General features: G+C 43.8%; 1 protein-coding gene across 8 annotated transcripts; it reads left to right on the top strand.

The window, feature by feature from the left end:
* The first annotated feature begins 312 nt into the window (after positions 1 to 312).
* Positions 313 to 12,941, top strand: LOC100447925 (butyrophilin subfamily 3 member A1). Of its 8 annotated transcripts, none has more exons than XM_054558537.2 (11): positions 314 to 474; positions 3,104 to 3,164; positions 3,292 to 3,381; positions 3,679 to 4,038; positions 5,442 to 5,723; positions 7,335 to 7,535; positions 7,696 to 7,716; positions 7,807 to 7,833; positions 8,867 to 8,893; positions 9,312 to 9,338; positions 12,465 to 12,941. In XM_054558537.2, the coding sequence occupies exons 3-11, from the start codon at positions 3,297 to 3,299 to the stop codon at positions 12,698 to 12,700; spliced, it is 1,266 nt and encodes a 421-aa protein (XP_054414512.2). In that variant the 5' UTR covers positions 314 to 474; positions 3,104 to 3,164; positions 3,292 to 3,296; the 3' UTR covers positions 12,701 to 12,941. The 8 variants fall into 8 exon arrangements, with proteins under 8 accessions (XP_063581201.1, XP_063581203.1, XP_054414512.2 ...); XM_024248083.3 differs by having other exon boundaries at positions 315 to 474; positions 10,905 to 12,941; XM_054558538.2 differs by lacking the exon at positions 12,465 to 12,941 and adding an exon at positions 10,451 to 10,898 and having other exon boundaries at positions 315 to 474.
* The last annotated feature ends 407 nt before the right edge of the window (positions 12,942 to 13,348 follow it).

The following is a 13,348-nucleotide window of genomic DNA, read 5'->3' on the forward strand; positions in this document are numbered from 1 at the left end:
CAAACTGCCACAGTGGCATTTTAATTAGTGCACATCTTTCTCTCTTCACCACATTAAAATCTTTTCTCATTTTGTTCTGCTGCTATTTCTATAATGAAAAAAGACATAAGACAAGTAAATATATAGAAGTACTTATATATACCTACACGCAAGAATGAAAGAGAGAAACGTAAACACTAAGGGAGATAGGGCTGGAATTTTTCTGCAACGTGTACAGTTCAATGTACTTTCAGTTTTCATTTCCGCCTTCCTCAGTGGTTTCTGCCCAGCAACTGATGAGAAACATCACCTCTGAGCCAATCAAAAAACTTATTCTTCCAAAGACAGATTGTTATTGTTCCTCACGATGACCAGACAGCCTCTGCTTTCTTTTTCCTTTCTTCCAGATGGAGATTCAACCATAATAGAAAGAATGGAGAACTATTAACTGCCTTTCTTCTGTAGGCTGTGATTTTCAGAGGGGAATGCTAAGAGGTGAGTGGGGGAAGTCGATTAGAGCCCGGGCCACAATGCCTGGGAGGACAGGGGCTGAATGGCTGACAGTGGTGAGTGGGCATGCAGGGAGAGTACTCGCCCAGAGAAAGGAGTGCGGTGCGTGTGTGTGTGTGTGTGTGTACATGCGCACACCCGCACATGCACATATGGGCACGTGGAAAGACGGGAGAAGTACTGCAAAGTATAAGAAACTGCAGAGGCTGGGATTTAGTGGAAGGAAAGGGAGACAACATGAATGAAGAAATATTCCAACTGCATGTTCTTAACGTATTGTGGTCAGAAAAGGGCAAACAAACAAACAAAAAACCCTTAAAATCTGTTCTGGCCAACTCAAGGCATCTATTCTAAGAGATTCTGAAGAAGGAAAAAAAAAAAGAGATATGTCTCATAGGTTTACATGTAAATGTGTTTATTACAGAAATATTTATACTATAGTAAAACCTGAACCAACATACATATTCAACAGGTGGGGAATAGACAAACAATGCATGGTTCAGTCATAAAACATGTTCCATGTAACCATTAGGAATCATAATTTTAATTAAGTGAAATTCTTTATAATTTTAATAACACTGGATCCTTCTATTAAACCATTTTTGGTATCTTTTAAGGATAGTACTTGGTTTTCTTTCCATTCATCATTTCCCTAAAACCCAAAGCATGCTTTCCCATGGCTACAAGCTACTACATTGTACGAATATATAATTATTGGGAGTCTCTGTGAGCCTACTCTGACTCAGAAAGCCATTCCTAAAGAAGAAAAAGAACAAACAAACAATAAAAAACCAGAATTATTTTTAAAACTCTTTCTTTATTTTGGATCTTTCAGTTTCTACATTTTGTTACTCTAGATTTTCCTAGATTGAACAGCCTTAACCATAAATATTTGCATCGATCTCTAAATTTTTTTCTTCAACACTAACTTTTATAGTTGGAATTTTGGGGGCAAATAATACAACATTTTAAAGGCACTTGCCATGTGTACATGGCGAAATGTTCCCAGAAACATTTCCACTTCCATTAGCAAAGTATATGATTATAACTACAGAGTATTTAAGGTTTGATTCCTTTATATTTTTTTCTTTGGCAAAATTGTCTATAGTAGAAAGAATGAATAATAAATAACCTAAAAAATAAAAGTTCTCCCTCTGAGGACAGCAGAGAAATTTTTAGCTTAGGGACTAATAATAATAATACCTCCTTTTCTTTAGGAGCATAAAGAGCAGTTTCAAGGAGCAGAAGATGTGGTGAAATATAATGTTTATAATGTTTAGTCTGATGGCGGGTGCAAGATCCAGGCAGGGGTGGAACATGACCAGCTGCACAGACCTCTGTTCCCTTGTTTCCTCTACATCCCTCCCCACCTCCATCTGCAGATCTTGTTCTCAGAGGCCATTCCCAGACCCACAGCAGCTGGTATTATGGCTGCAGGCTTCATGCTCCTTTGTTTTGGGAGAAACTGTTGAGGAGTTACTATTTACTGAGCAGCTAATATGTTCCAGTCACTATTATTCCTCATAATAATTATTAGTTATTAACTAATACATGAAAATTTTAAATTTAAAGCATTCCAATAATTTTAAAAGTAAAGGAAGCAAAAGGCCAAAGTGTGCTTTCACTCACTTAACCTCCAGTCTTCAGTGTAGCATCCATCATCTTAGACTTTTTCAGGCATTTACATATATAGTTATGCAGAAATGTATAGCTTTGCTTTTGTTTTTCAATTGAATCATTAGTATAGTTCTGCAAGGTGCTTTTTGATCACTTAGTATATCTCCATTATCCAGGCTAGTGACATTAAATCACTCTTTTTAACTGCTGCATTGAATTTCCTCATAGGGATGAGCCATCATTCCTCTCATCAGTCTCTTGTGGGTGGCTGGTTCAGTTGGTTACCACTTTTATACTTTAAAAATAGTGTGGCAGTGTCATTCTCACAGAGGCTTCTCTCCGCACCCATGCAAGTACTTTGTTGAAGTGAGCATCAGGAAGTGGAATTGCTGGGCCAATTGTGAACATTCTAAGTCTCATACTTGATATTTTTGAGTGACTAAAGTTTAAATGGTTTTGTCCCATGACCGAGATCATCAAGCTTGTGACTTGTAGAGCCTTTACCTATTGTCTACCCTCTTTGTGTCCCTAACTCTACCATAATGGGTCCAGCCCATTGTGAGTGCTTAGTAAATATTTGTTGAATAACTTTATGAAGGGAAGAAAGAAAAGATGAGTAAGGCCTGGTCTTATTCAAAGCTTTCCTAATCAATATATTTGTGATTAAACGTGGTGGGTTCAGCCCCTGACTGACTTCAGAGCCTCCGCCAGGCAGTCTGCCTGGATCCCACCAGGAGCCACCAGGCCGTAAGTTGACCGTGGTAATGGCCAAGAATTTGACGCTTGAGGAGTCCATAGTGTTGGACACCCACAGAGCTGAACAAGGGTGGAACCAGGGAATCCAGTGAAGAGGGTCCTTCATGAATCAGAGGGGGATAATGGAACCTTGGACCTGGCAAGGGAAGTGTGGGGAAGTGATGGGATTCTAAATATTTTAATATTTGAATGCAGTAGAGTCCGAGATTTCCTGATCAGATAACAGATATTATTTTTACAGATGGTTTTTCGTACTGGAACTCAAAGGTAAAGACACTCAAGGACAGACATTTTTGGCAGAGGTAAGATCTTCTTTGGTCACCATACTTGAGTTAGCCCTGGGGAAGTGGACATTTCCATGCAGAATCCTAAAGCTTCTTCCAGGCCATAGTGTCTGTCCTACACCTTCTGGTGTCTCTTGATATGCAGGAGAGATGAAAATGGCAAGTTCCCTGGCCTGCCTTCTGCTCAACTTTCATGTCTCCGTCTTCTTGGTCCAGCTGCTCACTCCTTGCTCAGGTAGGGAATGATTCCACGATTCCACATTTATGTTTCTGAAGCAGACAATTATCTCAATTACCTAATTAAGCAGACAATTACCTAAATGCCCTCTTAGAACCTTTAACTCATTCCCATACCTGGAAGTCCATCCCAACCTGAAGGATCACCTGTCACAAAGAGACAAATGGTCCTTCTGTTAGGATTGTGTTCCTCTCTAGGTTCTCTGTATCTCGCCCTCCCTGTCAGAGAAGTACCCTTCCTCTCGTGACCCCAACTCCAACACCCTCTGATGGAGCTTCCCCCTTGCGCTGACAGCTCAGTTTTCTGTGCTTGGACCCTCTGGGCCCATCCTGGCCATGGTGGGTGAAGACGCTGATCTGCCCTGTCACCTGTTCCCGACCATGAGTGCAGAGACCATGGAGCTGAGGTGGGTGAGTTCCAGCCTAAGGCAGGTGGTGAACGTGTATGCAGATGGAAAGGAAGTGGAAGACAGGCAGAGTGCACCATATCGAGGGAGAACTTCGATTCTACGGGATGGCATCACTGCAGGGAAGGCTGCTCTCCGAATACACAACGTCACAGCCTCTGACAGTGGAAAGTACTTGTGTTATTTCCAAGATGGTGACTTCTATGAAAAAGCCCTGGTGGAGCTGAAGGTTGCAGGTGAGCCTCCAGGTTTTGTTCTGAGAACATTTCTCTGTAGGATCTAGAGCAGATGCAGAGTCCCTCTTGCAAAAGCACTGCAGACACTCCTGGCTGCTCACTAGCAATTGCCTGTACTGCCTCCCAATTTAGCTTCTCTGAGGCCCTTGAGAAAGACACAGGTTTTCGTTTAGGAAGAATTCCTGCTGTAGCCTACATGCTCAAGTAAAGAACTCCTTTCCTCTGGCCACCAGAGATATAAGGGAAGTGAAGGACAAGGGATAGGAAGCATAAGAAACCATCTCTTCAGTGACTGGTACACAGTCATTCCTGTTTAGTTCTGTACCAGATGGCTTCTGTGGCCCCACTAGGTACATGCTATTGTGGGCCCTAGAAGACTGGGCTATCAGGACTGTATCTGCTGCCAATGTTCTTGAGCCAATGACCCTAGAATACACCTGTAGTAATGGGAGCTGTGTTTCTTACTTGTTGCAGTGAGGAAGAACACATATCATGGGGAACTGTGGCAGAGTCTCAGTAGGAAGCTGTTAGAGCAGACTTAGTATATAATTTGGGCTTGTGTTAGGGGATTTGGGAGGAGGGTTTATAGACTACAGCCTCTGCTCTGGATGAGATGTTGTCAGGAAGGTGTGGGCAGGTTAATTCTATGAGTGGGAGCCTTAATCAATCTTATCTAGGAAGAAGGAGACCAGGGTAAGACTAAAGTTGTAATTGATGAAGGGGCAGCAATTCCTCATTGCTGATGGGGGATATTTGGTCACTGCTGTGGTTTGGACGATGTTCATGTTTTTCTCTATGCTCACACATGATGTGGGGTGGTCTTGTTTTTCCCATGGTCCATCATAGTCACAAAGTGCCATCATCTGATGCTGGTGTTCTGTGAAATTGCTTTTGCTCAACAGGAGGACACTGAGTCCTGTTGCCGCTTCCAGATAAAGGGGCTGCTCTTTTCTTTCTTAGTGCAATCCTTTTCCCTGTGGCTTCTGTTTAAGGGTTTGGTCAGTCGGGATCTGTAGCAGATGATGAAGGGAGGGAGAGAAAAGAGAGATCTGGGTGCTTATTCCCTGGCTTCGTTCCTGCAAGTTACCCTCAGGCTGGCTGCATTGCCTTGCCAAAGGTCACTGCCCCTCTCAAGAAAGTCCTTAATGCATAAATCTCTTCTTTTATGTCTTCAAAACAGCTCCCTCTCCTCCTCCCTCTGGTAACTGGGGTGGGTGGGAATAGCCCCACTGTTACTGACCCTGGGATACTGCACTCATTCATGTAGCTTTCTCCTCACCAGGACCACACTTTTGTAAGCAGCTCTAAAATGAAATTGTTCTTGAATTATGGAATGTGAGTGTGCCATGATTCCTTTTGAGACCCTCTCTGATACAGGAGCTCTCAAGAATTTAGGCTGATTCATCCTTCCACAGCACTGGGTTCTGATCTTCACATTGACGTGAAGGGTTACGAGGATGGAGGGATTCATCTGGAGTGCAGGTCCACTGGCTGGTACCCCCAACCCCAAATACAGTGGAGCAACGACAAGGGAGAGAACATCCTGGCTGTGGAAGCACTTGTGGTTGCAGATGGAGTGGGCCTGTATGCAGTAGCAGCATTTGTGATCATGAGAGGCAGCTCCGGGGTGGGTGTATCCTGTACCATCAGAAGTTCCCTCCTCAGCCTGGAAAAGACAGCCAGCATATCCATCTCAGGTCAGTACCTGCTTGGCCTCAGGTTTTCTGAGCTGAGCTGTGGCAGTTGAATGAAGGGGGAGGTGTTAGTGTCTGCAGTCAACCTGGGTCTCTCTGCACTGAATATAAGGCCGAAAGCACGGACCTGGAGGCTCCTCCTTGCACCAGGGGAGCTTCTCTCCTCCATAAAGCTGTTCATGACACAAACATTTACTGAACATTTCCTGTCTGTCAGAAGTATAATAGTAATTGGAATTAGGGGATAATTGTTAAGATAAGCTGCGTATGTAAAGTCAAATGACAAAAGGGGAAAAAAATATATATATATATGTATATATACATATATACATATATATTTACAAACTCATAAAGAAAGAGCTAATCTCCTTGAGACAGAAGATTTTAAAAACTGAGTAAAAAATTTTAACAAAGGTCGTAAATTATTTAATTTACATAAAAGGAAATAACCCACAAAACAGTGTTCGTTCTCATTCATTAGAGAAACATACTGAATCATTTTTCACTTATGGTATTGGCAAAAATCAAAACAAATCTTTGTTGGTTGATAACACATGGTTATGACAGGAATGTAGGAAGGCTGTGACTCCTAGGCATCTGCTGGGATGACTTGTATTTTTGGTGTGCATTAGCACAACCTCTGTTGGGGGCTATATAGCAATATCTATCCAAACTACATCTTTAGTGATCCAAAATTCCGCTTCTGGGAATTTATTTGGTAGATAAGCTTGCATTTGTATGAGATGATCCAGGTAAAAAGTTATTTTTTATAGCACTGATTATGACTGCACAAGGTTGGAAACTATGCAGATGTTCACTGCTGGGGAACTTTCATGCAATGGATACCACTCAACTGTGAAAGAAAAAAGAGATAATTCTCTCTATAGTGAAGCGGAAAAACCTCCAAGATTAACTTTACACAGAAAGAGCAAAATGCAGAGTGGTGTGTATAGAATGCTATCTTTAGTGCAAATAAGAGGAAAAGCAAGAATATATTTTTATTTACATTTTTTAAGTTAACAAGTAATGTCATAACACTCACTAGGTGTCAGGCACTTTATAAGTATTAATTTAATCCTTCTAACTTCAGGAGAAGGGCAGTAGGAACAGAGAGGTTAAGTAATTAGTCTAGAGTCACACTGCTAGTCACCTAAAGGAGCCAGCATTGACACCCAGGGCCTCTAGCTCCAAAGTTCCTGTTCTTAAGCATCATATTAAGCAGACTAATTTGAAGTTAAGAAAGGGAGGGTGGGAGGGAGGACTGGGTGGATGGGAGACTTGGGTGACTTTTTATATGCGTATTTTTGAACCATGTACATGTGTTACCTATCAAAAAGTTTAATTAGAAACAAATGTGTTTGATATCCTCAAGTCACTCACTTTCCACATGAGAGGCAGACATCTCAAGAGAAGTAACAGTAGCAGCCTCTAGTGGGGGTTTATCAAAGTCTTACCCACTGTCCTCTGAGATCTTAGGATGAGAAAGATTATTTAACCTGGTGAGATAGATTCCGTGCCCTGTGACCTGGGGTGAGCAGCTAACACTTGGGGCGCTGCAGTCAGGGGAGGCTGAGTGCCCCCAGCCCCCATGACCCACAGCCGTTGCCTTCACAGACCCCTTCTTCAGGAGCGCCCAGAGCTGGATCGCCGCCCTGGCAGGGACCCTGCCTGTCTTGCTGCTGCTTCTTGGGGGAGCTGTTTACTTCCTGTGGCAACAGCGGGAGGAAAAAAAGACTCTGTTCAGAAAGTTAAAGAGAGAGCAAGAGTTGAGAGAAATGGCATGGAGCACAATGAAGCAAGAACAGAGCACAAGAGGTAGCTGACCCTGGGAAGTTTATCTGAGCCCCTGGCTTATAGGCCAAAGCCCAAAGACCTCACGCCCATCCCCACCCCAGAGCTCAATTGCTTTTAAGGTTTATTTTTAGAAAACCCCCTCACCTGTAACAGTTCATTATTATCTCTGCTTATTTTCCAGTGAAGCTCCTGGAGGAACTCAGTAAGTTCCCATTCCCCCAGAGACCCAGGCATGTCTTCCTGTCCCTGCTTTACGCGCCTTGATGAATCTTCCCTGTTCCTTCCATTGCAGGCTGGAGAAGTATCCAGTACGCGTCTCGTAAGTGCCTCTGACATTTTCTCTGAATTTGAATCTATAACTGTCTGTGCTTGAATAGTTTCCACTCTTAACTCTTTCCTCAAGGTTGGGAAGTGGTCTTAGATCCCTTTGACTAAGGAAAGAAAATAGACGTGCCAATTCCTAATCATTGCCAAAAAAAAAAAAAAAAAAAGAAAAGAAAAAGAGTGTGGCTGATTGGAGTAACACCCAGGAGGAGTGTTTCTTTCTCCCTCTCTTTCTCTTTCTCGACTGGTCTTGAAGAAAAGATGCATTCAATTTCTCTCTACTAGGGGCCACAGACACTATAGCCCTGCAAAGCACTGAGGAATATCCAGGGGCACACTTGTAAAGGAAGGGGGAAGAGGTAGATGAAGTGCATTCTCTATGGCAGGAACTTCACTAGTCATTTTACATAATCTATAGGCTCCAGAGAAGAAAAAGAATAAAAGCTAATAAAGAACAAGAAAATCTGAAAAGAGAGAGGGAGAAAAGTGTGTTTAATAAACAAGAGTGGCTTGAACAGTTGCTCAGTTGGTACCAATTTATTCTGACTTCAAACACTAGTCCCTGAAATTGCTCATTAAATTTCCCAAATTCTTTTCAGAGTAAGGTACGAAATTAGGTTGATATAGAAGGATCTTGCAAACACACACACACACACACACATTTAAATATATATATACACATATATATACATATATACACATATATATGTGTATATATGTGTGCATATAGACATGGAGACACCTATGCCCAGGTACAGGTGTATAGATACATTCCAAATAGATCAGCTGAACGCCATCAGGAAGGAACTCTCGCAGTGTCTGCCATGTCACTAGCATTCGACTGATGTTCCTGGATTTGATATTAAGAACGGCACAGTAGAAAGAATTGAACCTGCAGAGCAGGAAGGTACAGGTGGTAAAAAAAAAAAAAAAAAAAAAAAAAGATTAGATGGATGTAAAGTTAAGGGAATGGGGCCAAATAAAAAATGGCAAGTTCAGGTGACATCTCTATCTTTTTTTCATTGTAGGGGGAGAGAGACATTCAGCCTATAATGGTGAGTGAGCCTGATGCTCTCTGAGTTTGCTGGGACACATGCCATGAACATTTCAACCTTTTCTCTGCTGTGACCCATTGAAGTTCTCATTTGCATGATCAGATTTAACCCAAAGACTCAATTTCTGTGTTGTGGGGGTTTGATTTCTGCTTTTCTGGAGAATCAGAGAGACTCCTGACCCTGCACACCCCCTTGGAAAGCCTGGCCATGCAGCCTGTACCCTTCATGAGAGAGGGAACAGAGCCCACCATTTCTGAGAAGGTGCCACCCCTGATCCATCAAAGCTGTAGGGGAGGGAGGCTGGACCCTGGAAGAGACTTTGAAGAAAAGGAGAGAAAACATGTAGTGAGGGGAGAGTGCAGTGGGGAAAAGTACAAGAATACTGACCTTTTCCTTATCTGTGTCTCCTTCCTTTCAGACTGGAAAAAGGCCCTCTTCAAGCCTGGTTAGTAAATCACTGTATGTTCCCTGGACCAACAACCTGAGGGACTATATTCCTTTTTCCTTTTTACTTCTCCAACTGTTGTGATTTGGGGAAGAAAAGCTCCCATGACTAGGAGAATTTGGGGTAGGCGACATTAAATTCCAATCTGAAAAGTGGGCCCATCTCCAAGACCCTTCCCACTGAGAGCCCAGGGAACCAGGGCAATTAGATCTCTTGCACTTCCTCAGACCTTCCTGGGAAGGAAGACACATAAAGGGTGGAGCTGAGGATAAGGAGACACACACTGAGTAATACTGCAGGGAGAGTGAGGATGGAAATGCCAAGGAGAGGAGGTGATGCCTGCCCAAAGAACTTAGTCCTTCCCAGACTTCTCATGCCACCTACTGCCAGTGCCTTCTCAAAAAAACTTAATGCTTCTGAGCTTTGGCCTCCACATATTTAGGTGATGATTTCAATCTGTGTTTGTGGGGGTTGAGGTGAAGACTGAAGGAATAATAAATATCCTTTGGTCAAAAACCTTAAGAAGGAGATGGTGAGTTCAAACTGGGTGGTTGAAGGTTTGCGGAAAGGAGGGTTAAGGGAAAGCAACAAGGAAAAGTGCAGTGCCCCCGTGATTCCCAACAGTGGGGAGCTGTCTCCACTCCTAGCCTGGGAGGGCTAGGGAGGGGAGGCAGTTACTGGAACCCAGAGTAAGAAGTAGCTCAAAGAGAGGGCTTCCTGAGAAGAGTCGTCAGGCCTTGTTAGAGCAGCACCAGCTGCTGCTGGCAGGGAGGAAGCAGGAAATTAAACGGTGTGTCTCTCCTTTCTTTCTCCTTCCAATCTCCTATCAGGGCCTCCCATTGGCCAAACCCAACAGCAAACCAGAGGACAAGGGAGCCCAGTGGCACTGTCTTTAGAGGACAGATTCCTGGGGCCCAGAAGAGGGTGGAGAAAGCTGAAGGGTGGAGGGTGAATCTAGGGCATATAAGGTACCACATAGAGCCCAGCACAGAGACAGCCTTGCAGCTATCAGGAAGATGAGGAGCTTCCTTCATGGCCTGCTGTGGGCTGCGTAAATAACATGATTGCCTTCTACAGCGCTAGAGAGTCATTTGTTTATCCCCATTTTTCAGGTAAGGAAATGCTTCAGATGAGGCTCCCCTTTGCTAAATAAATTGTATGTATGGAAAAATAGACTGCAGAAAAGGGGAACTCATTTAGCTCATGAGTGGTCGAATGCAGGTTGAAAATTAACCTCTGAGTATAAAGCATTAGTGGGCAGAGTCAATGTGGGGAGGGAAACAAGAAAAACGTAGAAAGGATCCTTGCTGCTTCCTGAGGCCGCATCAGGGTATTGGGTTAGGCAGATGCTGAGACAACCCTCATTTCACCCTCCTCTTCCCCTCTGGACACAAGATACTGGGGCTTTCTCTCCTGATATCGATGAAAGAGTCACATTTAGGGCAGGCTAGGGACACCAGGCTGTGGACTCAGGCCTCCTCAGCATGGCCCAGGCCTTGCATGCTGAGGCTCTGAAATCCAGGAAAAATGACTGACCCCATGGACACTTCCTCAAACTCTCTGCAGCGGATGTGATTCTGGATCCAAAAACAGCAAACCCCATCCTCCTTGTTTCTGAGGACCAGAGGAGTGTGCAGCGTGCCAAGGAGCCCCAGGATCTGCCAGACAACCCTGAGAGATTTAATTGGCATTATTGTGTTCTCGGCTGTGAGAGCTTCACGTCAGGGAGACATTACTGGGAGGTGGAGGTAGGGGACAGGAAAGAGTGGCATATAGGGGTGTGTAGTGAGAATGTGCAGAGAAAAGTCTGGGTCAAAATGACACCTGAGAATGGATTCTGGACTATGGGGCTGACTGATGGGAATAAGTATCGGACTCTAACCGAGCCCAGAACCATCCTGAAACTTCCTAAGCCCCCTAGGAAAGTGGGGGTCTTCCTGGACTATGAGACCGGAGATATCTCATTCTACAATGCTGTGGATGGATCGCACATTCATACTTTCCTGGACATCTCCTTCTCTAAGCCTGTATATCCTGTTTTCAGAATTTTGACCTTGGAGCCCACTGCCCTGACTATTTGTCCAGTGTGAAAAGAAGAGAGTTCCTCCAATTCTGACCAAGTGCTGATCATTCCCTAGAGACACCAGTGACCCCGGGCTTAGCTAATGAAAGTGGGGAGCCTCAGGCTGAAGTAACTTGTCTCTGCTTCTCCCTGCCCAGCTCAGAGCTGAGGGCCTCCCGCTCCACAGCAACCAATTACAACCATAAAACTACAGGCACTCACTGAAGCACTTTACTGATACTCATTCAATTATTCATATGACAGTTGTTTGAGTTTGGTACCACCTTATTTTCCCCTTATACAGATAAGGAAACTGGGATGCAGAAAAGTGAATTGACTACAAAGTAGACATGACTAGTTAACAACACAGCTGGGATCTAAACAGCAATAACTAACATTAATGGAGAACTTAAAATGCTCTGAGTGCTGTTATGAGCTTTGGTGGATGTCACTCCTTTAATCCTCACAACACCCTGTTGGGTAGTCTCATTTAGCAAGTATGGAAGCTGAGGCAGGGCAACATTAAGTAACTTACATAACTCAGGCAGTAATTTCTGCAGTTGGGAGATGTTCAGCTTCAGTCCCTGGCCATTTGCCCGTTCTTTTCCACGATGATTCTTCCCCCATAGGAAGAACCCACCTGTAGCCCTGAGGTTCTTTTCCCAGGACGGCTCCAGGGTAAGGATCATTGTAGGTGGTTGTGGAGTTGACACCCCTGTTGACTCCTTCCCAGCTGATTGTCAGAGCCTTAGACCCAGCACTCCTTGGATTAGCTCTGCAGAGTGTCTTGGTTGAGAGAATAACCTCACCGTACCCACATGACACGTGATTTTGAAAGAGACTAGAGGCCATACTTGATAAATCATGGGGAACAGATGTGTGCCCACCCAACAAATGTGGTAAGTGATCATGCAGCCAGAGCCAGCCTTCCTTCAATCAAGGTTTCCAGGCAGAGCAAATACCCTAGAGATTATCTGTGATATAGGAAATTTGGATGAAGGGAGCTAGAAGAAATACAGGGAGTTTTTTTTTTTTTTTAAGACAGAGTCTTACTCTGTTGCCAGGCTGGAGTGAAGTGGTGCGATCTCGGCTCCCTGCAACCTCCACCTCCTGGGTTCAAACAATTCTCCTGCCTCAGCCTCCCGAGTACTGGGAATATAGGTGCACGCCACCACACTCAACTAATTTTTGTACTTTTAGTAGAGATGAGCATTCACTATGTTGGCCAGGATGGTCTCGATCTCTTGACCTCATGATCCACCCACCTCGGTCTCCCAAAGTGCTGGGATTACAGGCTTGAGCCACTGGGTGACCGGCTTACAGGGATATTTTTAATCCCGTTATGGACTCTGTCTCCTGGAAAGGGGTCTATCCACCCCTGCTCATTGGTGGATGTTAAACCAATATTCCTTTCAACGACTGCCTGCTAGGGAAAAACTACTCCTCATTATCATCATTATTATTGCTCTCCACTGTATCCCCTCTACCTGGCATGTGCTTGTCAAGTTCTAGTTGTTCAATAAATTTGTTAATAATGCTGACTCTTCAACTTGGCTTTTTCTAGACTCTAATCAGTCTACTCATCACAGTAGAATAGTCCACACATCCACTGTACTCCCCACAGTTTCAGTTTACCTCATTGCAGTGTTTTCACAAAACCTTTATTGTATGTGTTTTCTACTGCTGCTATGATGAATTAGCACAAATTCTTAGACTTAAAGCAACACAAGTTTTTGGTTCACAGTTCTATAGGTCAGAAGTCCAACAGGGATCTCATCAGGCTAAGAACAATGTGTCTGCATGCTGGATTCTTTTCTGGAGGCTCTAGAGAACAATATGTTTTCTTGTTTATTCAGATTGCTGGCAGAATTCAGTTTTTGCAGTTACAAGACAGAGGTCCCAGTTGCTTACTGATTTACAGCTGAAGGCTATTCCCATCTCTAGAGGC

Source organism: Pongo abelii, chromosome 5 (assembly GCF_028885655.2).
Source record: "Pongo abelii isolate AG06213 chromosome 5, NHGRI_mPonAbe1-v2.0_pri, whole genome shotgun sequence".
Classification (NCBI taxonomy): Eukaryota; Metazoa; Chordata; class Mammalia; order Primates; family Hominidae; genus Pongo; species Pongo abelii.